At 36.3% G+C, this 19,827-nt stretch overlaps 1 protein-coding gene across 1 annotated transcript in view; it reads left to right on the top strand.

The window, feature by feature from the left end:
- The window catches only part of PRIM2 (DNA primase subunit 2), a 244,655-nt gene that overhangs the window by 4,226 nt on the left and 220,602 nt on the right, over positions 1–19,827 (top strand). Inside the window, exons 4-5 of the mRNA XM_049777644.1 lie at positions 2,349–2,425; positions 5,204–5,324. Of these exons, the coding sequence (XP_049633601.1) occupies positions 2,349–2,425; positions 5,204–5,324 (198 nt within the window). The remainder of the gene's footprint in view (positions 1–2,348; positions 2,426–5,203; positions 5,325–19,827) is intronic.

The raw sequence follows: 19,827 nt of genomic DNA, 5'->3' as shown, positions 1-19,827 counted from the left end.
TGAGAAGGATTTACCTGAGAGGTTGGTGATCAGCCAGGAAAATAGTGTCATATGAGGCAAGGCAGGCTGGCGTTTCAGTAATAATTATTATATAAATCAGCAGATTTATATAAAATCAGCCATTTTTATGTGTATAAAAAAGCAAACCATTTATCTTGCTTTTGTTTTTCTGTTCTGTTTTGGAGACACACTCTGTGGTGCTCAAGGGTTGTTCTTAATTTAGTGCTCAGAAGACTAAATGTGGTGCTAGAGATTGAACTAGGCTTTCTGCATTCAATGCATGTACTCCAGCCTGTTGAGCTCTCTCTTCAGCCCGTGAATATGTACTCTTTTAAAAGATGTTGAGCTGAAAAGACTAAAGAAAAATGTCGAATATAGAGAAAGATGTAGGATGTACATAGACGCGTACGTATAATCAGATATAATATAGATAGCCGAGGTGAAAAGATTTTAATGAGAAGGAAGAGCAGGTAAGTTTGAAGTTACATTCAGGGAGCATTTAATAATTGAGGTCCTGTTAGGCAAGAGCAAGCAGAGATAGTGGCTTGATTTAGGAATAGGGATTTAGGTTAGGGATTAGCTTTAGGAAGAAGGAAAAGTCTTAGCCTGTAGAGAAGGGAGGGAGAAGGATGGGTGCAAACTAGTGCTTATGTTTTCTGTACAGTAAGTGAAATAATCAGCTAAGAGATGGTATGGTAGGGAGCTTGAACCAACTAACTACTGGCTCAAGACTGATATAGCAGCTGACTATGTGTCAAATTCTAGGTATGTTTTTTACATACCTACTTTGTGATACTGGGAGAGATTTACATGAACTTTTTGTGCCTTAATTGCTTCATCTTTAAAGTATGAATATAGGTGCTGGGAATAAAGCTCAAAGGTATCTTTTTTTTTTTTTTTTTTTTTTGGCCACACCTGGTGACGCTCAGGGGTTACTCCTAACTATGCGCTCAGAAGTCGTTCCTGGCTTGGGGGACCATATGGGACGCCAGGGAATTGAACCGCGGTCCGTCCTAGGCTAGCGCTGGCAAGGCAGACACTTTATCTCTAGCGTCACCTCACCGGCCCCTTTAAAATTTTGAGTTCTTTTTTTTTTTAAAGGTATCCTGAGTTTGATCCCTGGCACTGCATCGCTCATCTTGACTCCCCCCCCCCCCCAACCCCCAAGTCCTCCCATTACTCTTAGCTATGCCCTGGTAGCCCATGAGTTTATCTGGGCCTAAGCAGCCCTGCTTTGTTGGATCCTAGCATCAAATGGTCAGATTCTCACTGCCAACCTGAGTATTATTGAGATTGACCCCAGATTTCTTAGCCCTGCTGTGGGGGCTACTATAAAAATCGGGATATAGTAGTGCCTACCATGTTTATTTCCTCCCAAGGGATTAAAAAAGTGAATAGATTAAAAAAGTGCCAGGGGCTATAGAGATAGCACAGTAGTAGAGTGTTTGCCTTACATGCTGCGGGATTGACCCGGTCCGATCCTTGGCATCCCATATGGTCCCCCCGAGCCTGCCAGGAGTGACCTCCCAGGAGTGATTTCTGAGCGCAGAGCCAGTAGTAATCCTTGAACACCACTGGGTGTGGACCCAAAACAAAACAAAACAAAGCAATACAAAAAAAATTGCTGGTACCTCAAAATGCTCAAAATCTGTTGCTTGAGTAAGGATTCCTGCTTTTGGTTAAGATTCAGAAGAGATCAGAGGCTGTGAAATTTTAATATTCTAGTCTCTTAGCTCTCAATATATTTTATTCTTAGGGATTCTCAGCATTGGGGAATAAATCAAAGACTAGAACTATAAGGTTATTTTGAGTCCACGTTTTGCTGAGTGCTTGAAAGGAAAGCAGTTAAAGATTAGTGTGTAGGAATGGTTAAAGTAATGAAAAATCCAGGAGATAGGTTAAGAGAGGAGTTGATAGAAAAAAATTTGAGGGGTACAACCTAGGAGATTTTGTTAACAACTGTTAAGTAAAATATTCTGGCAAGCTAATTTTGAAATGTGTGAAATAGCATTTTTTTTTTTTTTAGTTTGTGAAACAATGTCTTGAAACACTAACTTTTCTTTTCAGATGATGCTAATTTAGTTTTTTTTTTTTTTTTTGTTTTTTTGTTTTTTTGGGCCACACCCGTTTGATGCTCAGGGGTTACTCCTGGCTAAGTGCTCAGAAATTGCCCCTGGCTTGGGGGGACCATATAGGATGCCGGGGAATCGAACTGCGGTCCTTCCTTGGCTAGCGCTTGCAATGCAGGTACCTTACCTCTAGCGCCACCTTGCTGGCCCCTAATTTAGTATTTTATTTATTACTCAGTCATTCTAAGCTATTAATTTTGTTTCTGTATTATTTTTAAGGAAAATTTGGAAGAATATGAACCAAGAAGAAGGGACCATATTTCTCACTTTATTTTGCGCCTTGCTTATTGCCAGTCGTGAGTATTCATGTACATTCTCATAGTAAAATCTAAAGTCTTGGCAACAATTTGGCACATGAAGAGCTGATACATGAAAACTAGTACGGTTAGAAATTGCAGTTCAGAGGCTGAACATTATAACAACAGTGAAATTATTATTAATTTTTTTTGACAGGGCTGGAGTTTTTGGTTTACTACTGACTTCTCAAGGTAGCCAGGTTTACTCTTGGCTCTTCACTTAGGGATCACTCCTGGCTGAGCTTGGAAACCATATGTGGTGCCGAAGATTGCACACAAGAGTGGCCCTGTGCAAGGCAAGAGCCTTCCCTATCTGCTATACCATCTCTCCCCACCTCTGGTGACTTTTTGAAATCTGTTCATTAAGAATATAAAAAATTGGGTTCAGAGAGATAGCATGGAGGTAGAGCATTTGCCTTGCATACTGAAGGATGGTGGTTCGAATCCCGGCATATCCCCGAGCCTTCCAAGAGTGATTTCTGAGCATAGAGCCAGGAGTAACCCCTGAGCGCTCCTGGGTGTGACCTAAAAACAAAACAAAATAAAAAAACAAAAAACAAACAAAAAGGAAACCCATTATTTTTCTTGCAAAATTTGCTTCTTGAAATACTAACTTTTAGAGAAACTCTTCATTTGGGATTTTAATATTTTAAGGGATTTCAGTCTGTTACGATTTATTATATCTGCTAATCTTCAGGAAAGAGTAGTTATATTTATGAGAAGAGGTCATCCTACATACTTGAAATTGACAGTTTTTAGAAGTTGAACTACATAGTATATGGAATAGTGTATGTAGTTTCCTTGAGGTGCTTTTTTTTGGTCGGTTATTTCTGGAAGGTGAATCAATAGTGAGTCAATAGTGCCACCTAGAGGAAAGAAGGACTTAGTTTCTTTTATTTTTCGTAAAAATAAATATATATTTAATTTAGACTAAATACTATCCATATTTTTATAAGTTTCTTTTTATTCATATGAACTCCAGTCATATTTTATATGTTGTAGTATAATTATTTTAGAACAATAATATCTAGTATCTGACAAATAAATTGGTCAATTTGTAATGGTGATTTTTAAAAAATTGAATGTTTGAAAATTTTGTGAAATTACACACTTTAAAGTTCTAATCAAGGCTGGTTCTTTGGCAGTGGTTTATCAGAACTTATTAACGTTAGTATCACAAAAGTTGGTATATAACACCCCCGCCCCCCCACTGCTCAATTTGACTGGCTTCAAAAAAAAAAGTTTTAATCAAAGTTTACTTTGAAGAATTTACTGATCATGCCCTATTCAGGGATACCAACTGTTAGAATTTTGGTCTTTAGTTTGGCCTTGATAAAAATAAGCTTAGAAGAAATGCCAGTTTTTTATTTTTTATTATTACTTTAACATTTTTTTTAAGTTTTAATTTATTTTTATTATATAAAATTTTTTAGTTGAATCACCATGAGCTGCATAGTCACAAAGTTGCCCATGATTGAATTTCAGTTATAGGAGGTTCCAACTCCCTCTTTTCACCAGTGCACATTTCCTGCCACCAGTGGTCCATTTCTCTTCTATCCGTCTATGTCTCCAATTCCCACAAACTTGCCTCTTTCTCAGACATTTTTCTTCTCTCTCTCTCTCTCTCTCTCTCTCTCTCTCTCTCTCTCTCTCTCTCTCTCTCTCTCTCTCTCTCTCTCTCATTTCTCTTCTGGAACAGGCATTTTACTCTTCTCTCTCTCATGTCTCTTCCTGTTTTAGACACTGTAGTTTGCAATATTATTACTGAATGGATATTAGGTCTATCACTTTATCTCTTTTCAGCACTCAGTTTGTCCAGAGTGACCATTTCCAACTATCATTGTCATAGTGACTCCTTCTCTGCTCTAACTGCACTCCTCTGCTCTTGCTTCCTACCATGGACTGATCCTCCTGGCCCTTGTCTTTATTGTCTTTGGATGTTATTACCATACTCTTTCACTTTATTTATATCCTGCAGGTGACTACGATCATTCTGTGTTTATCCCTCTCCCTCTGACTCATTTTGTTCAGCACAATACTCCATATCTATGCAGCATAAGCAAATTTCATGACTTCATTTCTCCTAACAACTGCATAGTATTCAATTGTGTAGATTTTCTACTGTTTCTTTATTCACTCATATGTTCTTGGGCAGTTGGGCTGTTTCCAAATTTTGGCTATTGTGAAGAGTGCTACTGTGAACATAAGGAAACAGATGGCTTTTCTACATTGTGTTTTTGGGATCCTAGGAGTGTTATTGCTGGGTCATGGAAGCTCATTTTCTAGGTTTTTTTTGTTTTTTTTGTTTTTTTTTTTAGAAATATCCATATTGCTTTCATAAAAAAGCTGTGCCAGTCTACATCCCCACCAGCAGTGAATAAGAGTTCCTTTCTCCTTGCATCTATACCAGCAAGGTTGTTTACAGTGTGTGCCAGTATCTGTGATGTATTTTTGATTTGCATCTCCTTGATGTTTAATGATGTAGGGCATTTTTTTCATGTGCCTTTTTGCCATCTGTATTTCTTCTTTGAGGAAATGTCTGTTCATTTCTTCTCCCCATTTTTGGAAGGGGTTAGATTTTTTTTTGTAAGTTCTACAGTGCCTTGTATATCTTAGATATTAACCACTTATGTGATGGATATTGGTGAATAGTTATTTGGCCTTTTATTCATGTGTCTCCAGTATTTCATAAAATTGTCTTGTATTTAATAAGTTTTTTAATTTTTCAATGTATTTAATAAGTTTATTCTAAATTTTTTTTATAATTTACTATTTTAGTGAAGATCTTAGACGCTGGTTCATTCAACAAGAAATGGATCTCCTTCGATTTCGATTCAGTATTTTACCAAAGGAAAAAATTCAAGATTTCTTAAATGATAGTCATTTGCAGTTTGAAGCTGTAAGTATGTTTTTGAAGTCACTTTTAATTGTTTTCACCACTCATTCTTCCCATTTTCCTTGTGTTGATGTATTAGCTTTGGTTTCTTTACATTTTCTTCTCAAGTATTAAGGACATAGCTCAAAGGTAGAGTGCATGCTTGGCTTGTGGGAGCTTCTCCTTTTTTGCCATTCCTGGCAGTGCTTAAGGCTTGCTCTTAGCTCTGTGCTCAGGTACAACGCCTAAAGGGCTTTGGGGAACCATGTACATTGCTATGAATTAAACTTGGTCAGTCACATGCAAGGCAATCACCCTACCTTCTGCACTATATTTCCAGCCTTCCCTTGCTAAATAAGCACCTACTTTCTGCTCAGAATTTGTCAGTTCTGGACATTCATTTGAATGACATATACTTTTTGTGCTTTAGTTATTATTTTTTATCTAACCATATATTTTAAGTTTTATCTGTGTTGTATGTATCTGTACTATGTTTCTTTTTTATTTATTGCTAATTTCTCTGATAGTTGATGAATGTTTTGATCGCTTCCACATTTTGACTGTTATGAATAATGGTATATAATGGTATGATGAATGATTACATAACAAAGTTCCTGTGTAGCATTTTTTTTTGTTTTGTTTTTGGTTTTTGGGCTACTTAATGCTCCTATGGATCACATCCACTTTTTTTTCCCTCAGTTTTTAGGAAGAAATAGAAATATGAGGCAGAACAAGATGATCTATGGTTTTGTAAAACAAAACAAAACCAAAATGGTGGGATCCCCTGTCTAGAAGTTATAAATATAAATAAAATTAAAAGAAGAAAGAAAGCAAAAGAGAAAAAAGGGGGAGTTTATGTGGCAAAAAAATTTTTTTTTGCATAGGCATAGTAAGTATTTGGGAAATTAGAAAGGAAACTTCCTTAGCCTATGAAATATAGAGTATCTTCATCCTGGAAGCATACTGTTGTGAGACCAATTACAGACTCTGTACATGTTCATTGTTGAACCCAAGGTCTGTCTTTATGGTGCCAGGAAATGTTTGCTCAGTTGTGGTTGTCAAAGTCAGTCCTCTGTAATTAGAGATCTTGGTTTTGCATGGGGCAAATATTTTAATGTGGACTTCTATGTTCCAATATTTAAAATGGAGATAGTCATTGTGGATTGTATATGGGACATTTATAGAGTCTAGTACTACAACTGAGATGTTGGCAATGTTAGGGATCCTACAGACATAGCAGATGTTTAGGGTTTAAGTAAATTGATGTGTTTTTCTACAATTAAAATTATTTCTTTTACATCTTCTGAATTTTATAAGGAAACAGGAATTAATAGAATTTCTAATCACTTTGTGTTGACAACCACTGTCAAGGCTTTAGTATATCTGTTTAATTCTAGTTTCCTTTCTATATTTATATATTTACATTGTATTTCATTCTGCAGATTATTTGAGGTATATTGCAGTGATTATGTTGAAGTAGACTATAGACAGTTTATATTGAAATAGACTGTAGACATATGCAGAAAATTTGAGGATTGATTATGAATTCAGTGCTTTTACATCATAGAGGATTCCTTATGATTTCTAAAAGGAAAGTAATAACTGACCTAATGTGATTGTTTTTCTTGTCTAGTTGGGTGATACTTAGTGGAGGCAAGTAGGCTTGAGGGAGTCTTTGTGTGGGCTTACTAATATCTCAAGTGGTCGTGTGTGCAGAGTGTTAAATACATTCTACATTTTGTTTCTGAAATTTACACTATAGGATGTAAAACTTGATCAGATGTTTGTAGATGGTAGAGATTCAGGCAAGACAGAGTAGAAAGCATTGTAGAGGCCTGGGAAGAAGAAAATAGCTGTGATAAATCTATTTCTTTTTTTTTTTTTTTTTTTTTGGTTTTTGGGCCACACCCGGCGGTGCTCAGGGGTTACTCCTGGCTGTCTGCTCAGAAATAGCTCCTGGCAGGCACGGGGGACCATATGGGACACCGGGATTCGAACCAACCACCTTTGGTCCTGGATCGGCTGCTTGCAAGGCAAACGCCGCTGTGCTATCTCTCCGGGCCCTATTTCTTTTTTTTAAAGATAAATCTAATATCTTTTCAGATAATCTTTTCTGTCAGAAATCTCTTCTACTTTTTTTGGTATTTTTTCTTGCATCTGATGTTGACAATTAAGGCACTTTAATGCATGTGCCTGCAAATGTAGTTCTTCCCATTTAATTTTTATTTTCCTAACCTTTAAACATTTTATTAATAAACATGTGCACTTTCCCTTTGCATTTGAAAACTTCTCTGTAAAGGTAGGTAATCAGAATTCTGCTGTGCATGAAATTTTTTTTCTTATTTTTTTGGTGGTTTTTGGGTCACACACGGCAGTGCTCAGGGGTTTACTCCTGGCTCCATGCTCAGAAATTGCTCCTGGCAGGCACGGGGGACCATATGGGATGCTGGGATTCGAACTGATGACCTTCTGCATGAAAGGCAAACGCCTTACATCCATGCTATCTCTCCATTTATTTGTTTTTGTTATCTTTGCCCCTGTGGTCATCTTGTTAAAGAGACTTCTACAGTCAGTTTTGTGGAGGAGTGTCCTTTGTTTCTTTAGTGTATTTTATGACTACAGCTCTAAAATCTACTTTGTGTTTTCTTTTGTGAATGGTATGAAGTACAGTTTTAATTTTTTTTTTTAACATATGGTTATTCAGTTTTTCCAACTCTCTTTTGGTTTCTGGGCTGTACCTGGTGGTACTCAGGAGTTAGTTACTTCTGACTCTGTGCTCAGAAATTACTCCTGGGAGGCTCAGGGGGACTATATGTGATGCCGGAGATTGAACCTTCGTTGGTCACTTGCAAGGCAAATACCTTACATGCTGTGCTATCACTCTGGCCCCAATTTCCAACATCTTTTGAAGAGATTTTATATTTGTGATTCTTTTAGGCTAGGGATTCCTGATTCTTTTAGGTTTAGGACAAAGCAGTAGCTGATGAGAAGTTGAATTACTGCTTTTAAAGACTGTTTCTGATTATAATAGCCATGCTGCCTAAATCGTGGGGAAGGAAGCAGTCGTGAAGTTATGGAGAGCTGGGACATACATTTTAGATTCTTCTTCAGCTAATATGTTTTGGTTTTTGTGCATTTATTTTTATTTTATTTTCCTTCATTAACCCTCTCTGCAAACGCTCTTAGGTCTGTAGTCCAGTGTCCAAGATTTACTATCAATTGATTTTGTTTATATTCTTCATTTATTCCTCTATATACCACATATAAGTCAGATCATCCTGTATTTGTCCTACCACTTCCATATTTTGCTTAGGAGGATGACCCCTCCAATTCTGCCCAAGGTTTTATGAATAGCAAGAGTATATTTTTTTCTAGTGTTTGCATAGTATTTCAATGTGTACATGTCTACGATTTATTCATCTGTTGATCATTTACTTGCCTCTGTAGCCTGGCTTTATTGTACACAGATGTGTATATATCTTTTTGAGTTGATGTTTTTGCATTTTGGGAGTAGACACTAAGAAATGGTTTGGTCACATGAAAGCTCCATTCCGACATTTTTGAGAATTTGCCATGTTATTTGCCATAGAGGTTAGATCAGGTGACTGCCCTGCCAGCAGCTTTTCACCAAACCCTACCAACCCTAGTTTCCAGTATTTTTGATATTTGCCATTGTCATTGGTGTAAGAGGATAACATATTGTTATTTTGATTTGTGTTTGCCTGAAAGTATGTGATAGTGAGTACTTTCCCTATGTTTATCCATATGTCTTTTTGTGGAAGTGTCTATCTCTTCTCCCATTTTTTGGTAGAGTTGTTTGTTTTGTTGTTGCTGAGATTTATGAGTGCTTTATATATTTTGTATGTTCTTTATTTGAAGTATATGGGGAAATATGTATAGGAAAAGGGATAATTTTTTTGAGGAAGCATACCCTTTGGTTCTCATATGTTATTCCTGTTTCTGTACTCAGGAATCAGGAATCACTCCTGGCAAGCTTGGGGGACCCACATTGGATACCAGGGATCAAACCTGGGTCAGTTGCATGCAAGGAAAAATGCCTTACCCCTCTGAACTATTGCTTCAGCCCGTTAATTAATTTTTATATTTAGCTTTTTCTTTAAGGTTTTTTTGTTTTTGTTTTTGGGCTACACCTGGTTTGCTAGGGATATTACTGTTCTGTGCTTGTTGGTTACTCCTCTTGATACTTGCTAGACAATATTTTGTTTCTGTTTGTATGTTACATGGTTAATGTAATTTTACTGGGTACAAATTTGGGGGAGGTGAGTGGAGAAATGTTACCAGATTTGTAGCTTTTTTTTTTTTTTGGGTCACACCAAGCTATGCTCAACACATAATCTTGGCTTTTGCTCATTGGTCTCTCATGGAGGTGCTGAGGGACTCGGGATGCCAATTTGGGTCTGCTACATGCAGGGCAAGAACTCTAACCTTTCTACTATTTCTTTGGTCCAAAATCTGGTCCTCTTATATTCTACTTCTGGTTCTGACAGTGGTCTGATAGATTGACTTAACTTGTTAATCTTCAAAAAGCCTTCAAAGAGCCTTCAAAATATTTTTTTTCTTAGACTTAAAAATAACTTGGGCTTTATGCCTGAGGTTTCTAAATATTAGAAATAAGGAAATAATGCTGTCTATGGGAATCTCTGATTGTTGACTTGACTGACTTTGTGTCAGTTGAAGGTGAATGGGTAAGGGCTAAATATTCTATTAATGCTGCTTCAGTTGACTTGTTAGAGAAAGGTCAGACTTTGACAGCCATCAGCCTGTCAAAGAATCTCTGTGCTGTTGCAGTCAGTTCTGAGTCTAATAGCCACATATTATTTACGTTGATTTTTTTTAAATTTTCTTTAGGACAATCAAAGTATATGTGATTTGATTTGAAGTGCCAGTGGATGTAATGACAGGATACTTTTCATTAGAATAGAAGAGAAAAGCAGTGGCAGTGCAGGTGAATGATTGTCATAAAAGGTACAGGGAATGCTGTATATGTCACAAATGAAAACTGTTGTATATTAAATTGAACCATTGTTGACTAGTGACCAGATAGATATATTCAGGAAGTGAGGTGATTTTAATGGAAGGTAAATGGGCTTAGTAAGCTCCCTTGGCTGGCTTACTGTGAACAAGTACTTGTAAAATGTTCAGTTTCTTTTCTTTTTTGTTGTTTTGGGGTCACGCCTGGTGGCACTCATGGGTTACACCTGACTTTTCACTCAGGAATCACTCCTGGAAGGCTTGAGAGACCATATGGGATTCCAGGGATTGAACTCAGCATCAAATGACCTATTGCTCCAGCTCCTGCTTTTAGATTAAAAAATTTTTTTATTGCAACACTATGGCTACAAGGTTGTTCATAATAATTTTTTCCCACAGATAAAATTGATCATGATTGAGTTACAGTCACACATTGTATAACAACCTTCACTAGTGCGTATTTCTCACCACCAGTGCCAACAGTTTCCCACTCACCATCCCTGATACTCTCTGCTCTCCCACCCACTTTGTCCTGTCTGCTTCTTTCTGGGGCAGGCATTTTACTTCATTCTCTCTCTCTCTCTCTCTCTCTCTCTCTCTCTCTCTCTCTCTCTCTCTCTCTCTCTCTCTCATTTTGTACTACTGCAAATGAAGGGATGCCATGAATGTCCCTTTTATATTAGACCCTACTCTACTCTAATTGCACTCTCTGCTCTTTGTGGCAAGCTTCCTACCATGGACTGGTCCTCCTAATCCTCATCTTTATCGTCTTTGGATATCATCCCCACACTGTCTTTTATTTTCCTTATATCCCACCAATGAGTGAGATTGTTCTGTGTCCTTTCCTACTGACTCATGTCGCTCAGCATGATACTTTCCATGTCCATTCATGTATAAGCAAATTTCATGGCTTCCTAATGGCTGCAAAATAGTATTCCATTGTGTAGATGTATGACAGTTTCTTTAGCTACTCATCTATTGTTGGGCTCCTAGGTTGCTTCTAGATTCTGGCTATTGTAAAGAGTGCTGTGATGAATTTTTCAGTGTCTTATTTTTATTGCTTTGACTCATTTTTTCCTTATTCTCAACATGATATGTAAGATTTTTTTTTATCCCTTTTAAGTTTGAAATCTTACTTAATAGAAATTATTTGTCTTTTTTGCCTGGTAATTTCTATTCAGGTGTTTGCCAATTTGGTTGTCAGTTATTATCTAAAGTGTTAGTTAAGTGAATTTATTAGAACTTTTGATGCATTACTTTTTTTATGTGTGGAATTTTAAAATGGCTTTTGGTTTTTCCAGTTTTTAGATATTTGTGGCTATGTACAAATTTTGAGGAGGTTATGGTTTTCTGATAATTTTGACCTTCATCTGGCCCTTGATATTTTCCTTTACTTGTTTTGTTTGGGGTTGTTGTCCTTTTAGAATAAACATCATTGTGGTCAACTCCATTTTTAATTCTAAAAGTATAAAAATACCATTCATTATAAACCTGAAATTTCTATTATCTGGGCTGTGTTTACAAATTGCTATAAATCTTTTGCTAAGTTGTAAAATGGTTTTACTGTGGTACCTGTAAAAGGGAGAAATATGTGTTCCTTTAACCTCTTCTTTTTGTACAGAATGCATTTTAGCTTCTAGGGAATCTGATGATGTAGCTGAGACACATTGTGTGGGATGGAAAAATATATTAATATATTAGAAAACAAATATGTTTGATTAGACTGAAAGCTTTTTACAGGACTTCTGACAAGCCACTGACTATGATAGGAGAGGAGTAAAGTGACTTGGTATGATATACTCTCAGCACTTAAGATGGACATTCCAAACCAAAAAAAGAATGGAGGCAAAAGAATAATAGAAGAATGATGGAACAAATTGATCTGAAGCATGGGAAAGGAAATCGTTTTTTTTGGTTTCAAGATTGTGAGGTGGTTATCTGAGGCATGGGAAAGGAAATTATTTTGTGTTTCAAGATTTTGAGATAGTCAAGTTTGAATTGAATTGCATTAGCACTTCTAAGCATGGTGCTTTCTGAGTGTTGAGAAAATGTTTGAATTAATTTCTAGAGAAAATAAAAGTTCTAAAGATTTGTCTCTATTCTGTTTCATTAACACTAGGCAATTTTTCAGATGAATCTGTGACATGGATAAGTATTAGATGATAAGATTATATAAGATGAAATGTTTTTTTTTGGGGGGTTGGTCACACCTGGCTTTGCTTAGGGCTTCCTTCAGATCCACTCAGTGGCAGGCTCAGGGAATTGAACCCAGATTGGCTGCATGAAAGGCAAGTACTTGACCTGTTGTACTCTCTGGTCCCTGAGATGAATTTTTCTTGCTAATTGAATTGTAAGAATTTTGCTGGGTACCAAAATGCAATTTGTTTTGTATATAGGGAAATTTATTAGTTAACTCTATATGTGTTTATGCCTTCTTTTCTTGAATAGTTGAAATGAAGGTATTACCACAGGGCTTCTCCCCCCCCCCCCCTTGTTCCTCCTGGTTCTCAGAAATTACTTCTGGCAGGCATCAGGGATGCTGAGGATCGAACCCAGGTTGGTTGGCTACGTGCAAGGCAAACCAACTACATGCTATGCTATTGTTTCAGCCCTAGGGCTTCCTTTTTAGAAATAGATTTTACAGAAAAAAAATTGTTACAGATAAACAGACTAAACAGATGTGATTATTTTCCTATAATGTTTTATTCATTTAAAAATGTTTTTATATTTTTTGGCTTTTGGGCTACTCTTAGCTGTGCTAAGAGGTTACTTCTGACTCTGCACTCAGAAATCACTTCTGAAGTACTAGAGGGACCGTTTGGGATTCCAAGGATCAAACCTGTGTTGGCTACATGCATGACAAATGACTTGCCCTCTGTACTATCATTCTGACCTTCCTCTAGCAGTGTTATTTATTTTTCTTTTTGGGCCACACCCGTTGTTGCTCAGGGGTTACTCCTGGCTATGCACTCAGAAATTGCTCCTGGCTTGAGGGGACCATATGGGACACTGGGGATCGAACTGAGGTTGTTCCTAGCTCCTATCCCTCTGAAGGCCTACAGATAGAGCAGTTAAAATTCCAGGTTTAGTTTTCTCATCATTTACTTTCTTCTTTTTGCCATTTGCTAATCTTGGCTTTTACATTCTTGGTGTAATATTCAACTTACCTTGCAACTCTCAAGCTCTCTTTTTTCTTATTAGTCTGTGGTTCTTCTAATTCACTCTCCATGAGAATTTTGAGCAAAAGAATCTTTTTGTTGTCTATTGGAACTTGGATGACTAAATGTATCAACTAAATGTATTGACTTTTTTAGTTGAACCTATAAGCAAATTCATTTTACATGTGTTAGAAAATCTGTAGAATGGTATCTAAATATTCATAGAACCTTTTTTCACTTAAAAGGAGATAGAAAAGTTGTTTACTCATTCATATATAATACTTGTTACATGGTTATTAAATACCAGGCAAGAAGCTAAATCATATGTGTTATATAGTAGATTCTTGATAAGAACTCATGAGAAACTCAAACTTAAGTTATATATATATATATATATAGTTATATATATATATATATATATAGTTATATATAGTTATAAAACTATAACCAGAGAGTAGGGTTCTAGACTTGTTAAACTGTATAATAACAATTGTTAACATATATGTCTTAGAAGATTTTTTTCAGAAACCTTAACCGGTGATGGAGAGATAGCACAGTGGTAGGGAGTTTGCCTTGCATGACAGACCTCAGTTTGATTCCCGGCATTCCATATGGTCCCCCGAGCCTGCCAGGAGCCATTTCTGAGCACAGAGCCTGGAGTAACCCCTTAGCGCTGCTGGGAGTGACCCAAAAACCAATGCCAAAACAAAACAAAACAAAACAAAACAAAAAGAAAGTCATTAACCAACTCAAATGAAGCGGTTTAGAGGCTGATATTTAAGGTGACAGAACCCAGAAGGAATATACAAGCACAGGTGTGTGAACAGAGATTTACATTAATGTGGGAAATTAAAGAATTAATTGTAGTTTTACTAAGGTGATTTATTTAAGCATACATTTTTTGGGAAGAAATGTAAACCAAATAAATTAAACATTACATAAGTAATTTCCCTAGGATAATATATACACTACTTGTAGGGAAAACATTATAGTAATACAACTTCGTTGTTGGTTCATTATTTGGTCCCTGGCTCTCCTGGACTCCTTGTTGTTTTCTAATATCTTAAAAATGGTTTCTAATAAAAAGACTTATGAGTTTGCAGTATTGTAAAACTAGATAAGGTACATAAACATTTTTGCCTTTTATTCTAGAGAGAATGGAAAATATTTAAGTGAATACCTAAGAAATGTTAAAAATATGACTTATTTTTAAGGTCTTCAATGGCTTTTAATTTTATATTTGTTTAATTATGTTGCTCTAAAAGTTAAATTAAAAATTATTTGATCATATTGTGTGCTTTAGTTTATGTTCAGTGGTAGGCTCATTTAATATTCAAATATCATTAGAAAGCCATATATGAGTAAATTTTATTTTATTTTTAACATATGGGTACTTTAAAGGGTGTGAGAAAAAATATTGCATATATGAATAGAACTTTCTATTTGGGTCATGAGAAAGAAGCCATTTTGGGACTGAGGTTCTCTCACCTTGTTTCATGCTGGTTCTTATAGTGGCTTAGCTTTTATTTTTTTATTTTGGGCTATACCCTGTAATGCTTAGGTATTATTCCTGGATATGCGCTCATAAATCGCTCCTGGCTCGGGGGTCTATATGGGACACCGGGGATCCAACCAAGGTTCATCCTGGATTGCAAGGCAAATGCCATACCGCTGTGACCCTACCGTGGTGCTATCGCTTTGGTCCCTAATCAGTGTGTTTTTGACCCATCATGTTTGTAGTTTCTTACTGTATCATTTCATTTAGTGTAGTGCGCCCTTTCAGTTATGTTATGAATATTATTTTGAACTCAGGCTGTTTTCACTTTTATACTTTAGCTAGGGAATTACCCTCTTTTAGAACCTTACTACAGGCTCCATGATTTATGTTATTTCTGGATGTCTTCCTAATTGCTGTGAAAAATTACTTTAACTAAACCCTCAATATTGCATCTTTTTAGTACCCACAAGAACTTTGGGAGTATTGTATATGAAAGAAATCACCAAAAGTGGTATCACAATAATACTACTATGTAGTTCCCTTTATAAAAAACAGATTCCAGAGTTCACTTTATATTGTGAACAAAGAGCTTTTGAGTAAAATAAGGTGTGTGACCTTCTTGGAATGAGAGTTGAAACTGTTGGCTCTCAGATTCTTTGGTGGGTCTGTCTTGGATCTTTCACTTTTCTCAGTTTCAGAGATCTTCATAAAACATAGTGAAGGTGCCATTTTCTTGGGATTGCAATATTCATATAATATTCTGATCTTTGCATTACTTTTGTTATAGGAATAATTCCTATAAATTACTTGTTTATGATTTTGACTTATAGACAGTCAAGAAATGTTACTCACAGAAGGAATTACAGTAGTAGATTGATAATGTTAATCAGAAGGAATTTTAAATAAAACTTATACTATGATTTATTAGATAATTATGATAATAAATAATACTTAGAGTAATTCTGAGTATCCTAAGCTATTGAAAGAAATTTACCTTTGAAACTGGGGAACCCCTGGAATTTATTTAGCTTGTCAGAAGACAATAATTATCGAAAGGTACTAAGAGGTGAGATTGAATGTGTGGATTAGGGTGATGAACTCTTTCTCTAGGTTCTGTGTGGAGACTAAGTAAGTGGCTGCCTGAGAACTGGTTGGTGATGAGAACTTGGTTTCTTCCTTTCTCCCTAACTAACAATAGTTCTCTCTTTTCTACTGTAGTCCCAGACATAGTTCCATCATCTAATTTTTCCTAGGATTGTTTAGTCCCCACTTCTTTGGAGGGGGAAGTGTCTCTTAGATGACTTACACTGTGTTTTTTTAACATTGTTTTAATCTCCATTATCCTTTTTGGAAGATATAAATTTATATATTTTTCACAGCAGTTTTGGTTTGGGTTTACATTTTCACAAAATTTGTCATTAAATTGTGGGTAGAGTGGAAGATGAAGCAATTAAGGAACAGAAGGGAATTGCTGAAAGCTTTCCACATATAATTGGATAAAAATAAGATTATAACTGGCTTAGGTGAATAATGAAGTGGAGGGTATATTATTCATTCAAATCTTATTTGCGATTGCCAGGTAACATTGGACACAATTTCACCTATCTTTTAGTGAGTCTCTCTCCTAAACAGACATGAAAAGGAGCCCATTAAAGACCTAATAAGATTAATTTATTAACACTTAAGATCCTTAGGGTTAAGAATAATTGCTTTTTATTATGATTGTTTTATAAATCTACATGTATGTTGAAATAGCAGAGAATATGCAAACATTGTGCTAGCTTCATTTTTCTCTAAACTGAAGTAATGGAGAGGATACTGTGTGAAGGGTATATGAACTTTTCCATCCTATATTTGCAACTTCTTATGACTCCAAATGTATTTTCAAATTTTAAGTTAGTTTTTTTTCTTTTTGTAAGACAGTCTTTTTTTTTTTTTTTTTTTGGGACTACACCCAGTGGCGCCCAGAGGTTACTCCTGGCTCTGTGGTCAAAATTATTCCTCGATTTGTGCTCAGGAATCATTCCTGGTAGGCTCTGGGCACCTTAAGGGATGCTGGGGATTGAACCAAGGTTGGCTGTGTCAAGGCAAACATCGTACATGCTGTGATATCACTCGAGCCCCAATTAAATTACTATTTTTTAATTTTAAAAAAAGGCTGGGCCGGAGAGATAGCATGGAGGTAGGGTGTTTGCCTTGCATGCAGGACAGTGGTTCGAACACAGGCATCCAATATGGTCCCCTGAGCCTGCCAGGAGTGATTTCTGAGCCTTGAGCCAGGAGTAACACCTGAGTGCTGCTGAGTGTGACCCAAAAACCAAAAAAAAAAAAAAAAAAGGGATGCAAGAAATCAGAATGCTTGGACTTATGTAAGGTTCTGTTAGGATATAGCCAATGATTGAGGAAATCATTGGAAATAAGGAAAATTCTTTTCTGAGTGAATGACTCAGAAAGTTTGCATGCAGATCTGAACTATAGTAGTGGTTGTAGATATTGTAGAAATGGAATGAAGTAGCAAATATGGATACATGATGAAGCAACCTGAAGGTTTGGTGACTGATAAAATGTGAAGTGAGGGTACTCCAGGGTATTTGCTACATAGAGTATGAGTAGTGATTGTTAGTGATGGTGAGGAATATGGAAATTAGGATATGCTTTTGGAATAGGATGGCTAATACTTTAGCTTCTGAGAACCATTGTGGGTGGTAGAAATTATTGGTTATGGACAATTCAGTATTAGGATTTTGTTTTTGTTTTTGTTTTTGGGCCACACCCGGCAGTGCTCAGGGGTTACTCCTGGCTGTCTGCTCAGAAATAGCTCCTGGCAGGCACGAGGGACCATATGGGACACTGGGATTCGAACCAACCACCTTTGGTCCTGGATCGGCTGCTTGCAAGGCAAATGCCGCTGTGCTATCTCTCCGGGCTCAGTATTAGGATTTTGTGTACTGTGTTAACTTAATGACAATAAAATAAAGTTTAAAACAAAGGAAAAGCTTACCATGTTAAGGTTGCATTCAAGTGATCATGGCTAAAAATATATGACCAAAATACTGTGTAACGGGAGTATTGGAAACAGTAGAAAAGGTTGCTAAGGGAGAGAGTATGAGTGAGAACACCTGGGATAAACTCATAGAGGATTTTTCCTAACTCTAGGAAAGTTATATGACCTATCAATCTCATTTTCCTTTACCATAAAATTGCATATTCCTTGCATGGATGCTTTGAATTGCAGTGTTTTCTATGAAAAGGATGTCATTACTCAGTAGTAGTGAATATTTGCTGAAGTTAACTATCTTATTATTTGTTATGCACTTTGGTTATACATATAAAATAGGAATGCCTGGCAGTGCTGAGAGCATACTCCTGGCTCTGCACTCAATGATCTGTCCTAGCAGGCTCAGGAGAGAATACAGGGTGCTTGGAATTGAACCCATGCATGGCTGTGTGCAAGGTAACACCCTACCGACTATACTATTGCTCTGACCCCAAATGCTTTATTTTTTTTTAAATATATATTTAAAGCTGTATTTCTCAGAACTTATTTGAAGATTTTTTTTTTTTTTGGGCCACACCCGGCAGTGCTCAGGGGTTACTCCTGGCTGTCTGCTCAGAAATAGCTCCTGGCAGGCACCATATCGGACACTGGGATTCGAACCAACCACCTTTGGTCCTGGATCGGCTGCTTGTAAGGCAAACGCCGCTGTGCTATCTCTCCGGGCCCTTATTTGAAGATTTGATCATAGGTAATTTTGGAACTAACTATAGGTTACGTGTTGTTGTTGTTGTTGTTGTTTTGTTTTTGGGTCATACCTGGCAGTGCTCAGGAGTTATTCCTGGCTCTATGCTCCGAAATCACTCCTGGCAGGCTCGTGGGACCATATGGGATGCCGGGATTCGAATCACCATCCTTCTGCATGCAAGGCAAATGCCCTATGTTATCTCTCTGGACCCCTCTTTTTAGTATTTTTAATGGGAATGCTTGCTTATTTTTTACTGTCAGTACTCTGTTGACATTAGTATGAGTTATCAACCTTTACATTTGCCCTCTTCTATATTATTTTACCTTTTGCTATTTAGAAAAACTTGTTTGATAGAGTATGTAATTTTTTTCTTAGATTATGCTATGATTGGGGCTAGTGAGGAATGATCATTTTTATTGAAAGTAGTATTAGTCAGTTTCTTCTGATTGCTAAGGGACTCCATTGTATTTGGCATCTGTTTCATTTTGCTATGAAAAGATTATGCTTTAGAAATGTCATTTGGGGGAGCCAAAGTACTGTACTATAAACTGTCCATTTAGTATAGAAAGAAAAAATAGTGAAATTAATTGACATTTATGCTTTGCAGATGTTTGTTTCTTCTGCATTTATAGTCTATGGTTAAAGGGTTTTGCTAAATAGCATATGAATACAGCTATTAGGCATTTTTATATCTAGAGTTTTAGTTCTTCAAATTTGTATGTTAATTGTCCTGCTTACATTTTAAGGCTTAGAGAAGTTAGGATTTTCATTTGAATATGTATACTTATAATTTCAGAAATAGATGCTCCAAATTAGGCTGTTGATTCCTTGTTTAATTGAGGCTATAAACTGTTAAAAAATAAAATAAAATAAAAGAAAGAAAACCAAAAATCAAAAAAACAGCCCTTGGAATATAGGCTTGGTTTTTCCACTTAGTGAACTGACTAATATTTGTGACTGCCTGTAAATGCAAAGCACTATAAATTATATAAATATATTGCCACTTTAGTAAGTTTTTTTTTAAACAATCTTGGTACAGTTTGGTTGATTAGTGTACATCAGAACTATTGTTTGGACTCTAAATATAGGTTGTTTAGTGACTGCTATATGATTTGGATGCAAATAGTTGGAAAATA

This window comes from Suncus etruscus, chromosome 7, assembly GCF_024139225.1.
Source record: "Suncus etruscus isolate mSunEtr1 chromosome 7, mSunEtr1.pri.cur, whole genome shotgun sequence".
NCBI classification, from domain to species: Eukaryota; Metazoa; Chordata; class Mammalia; order Eulipotyphla; family Soricidae; genus Suncus; species Suncus etruscus.
The sequence above is the reverse complement of the archived record's forward strand: the minus strand, read 5'-3'. Positions and strand labels throughout refer to the sequence as shown.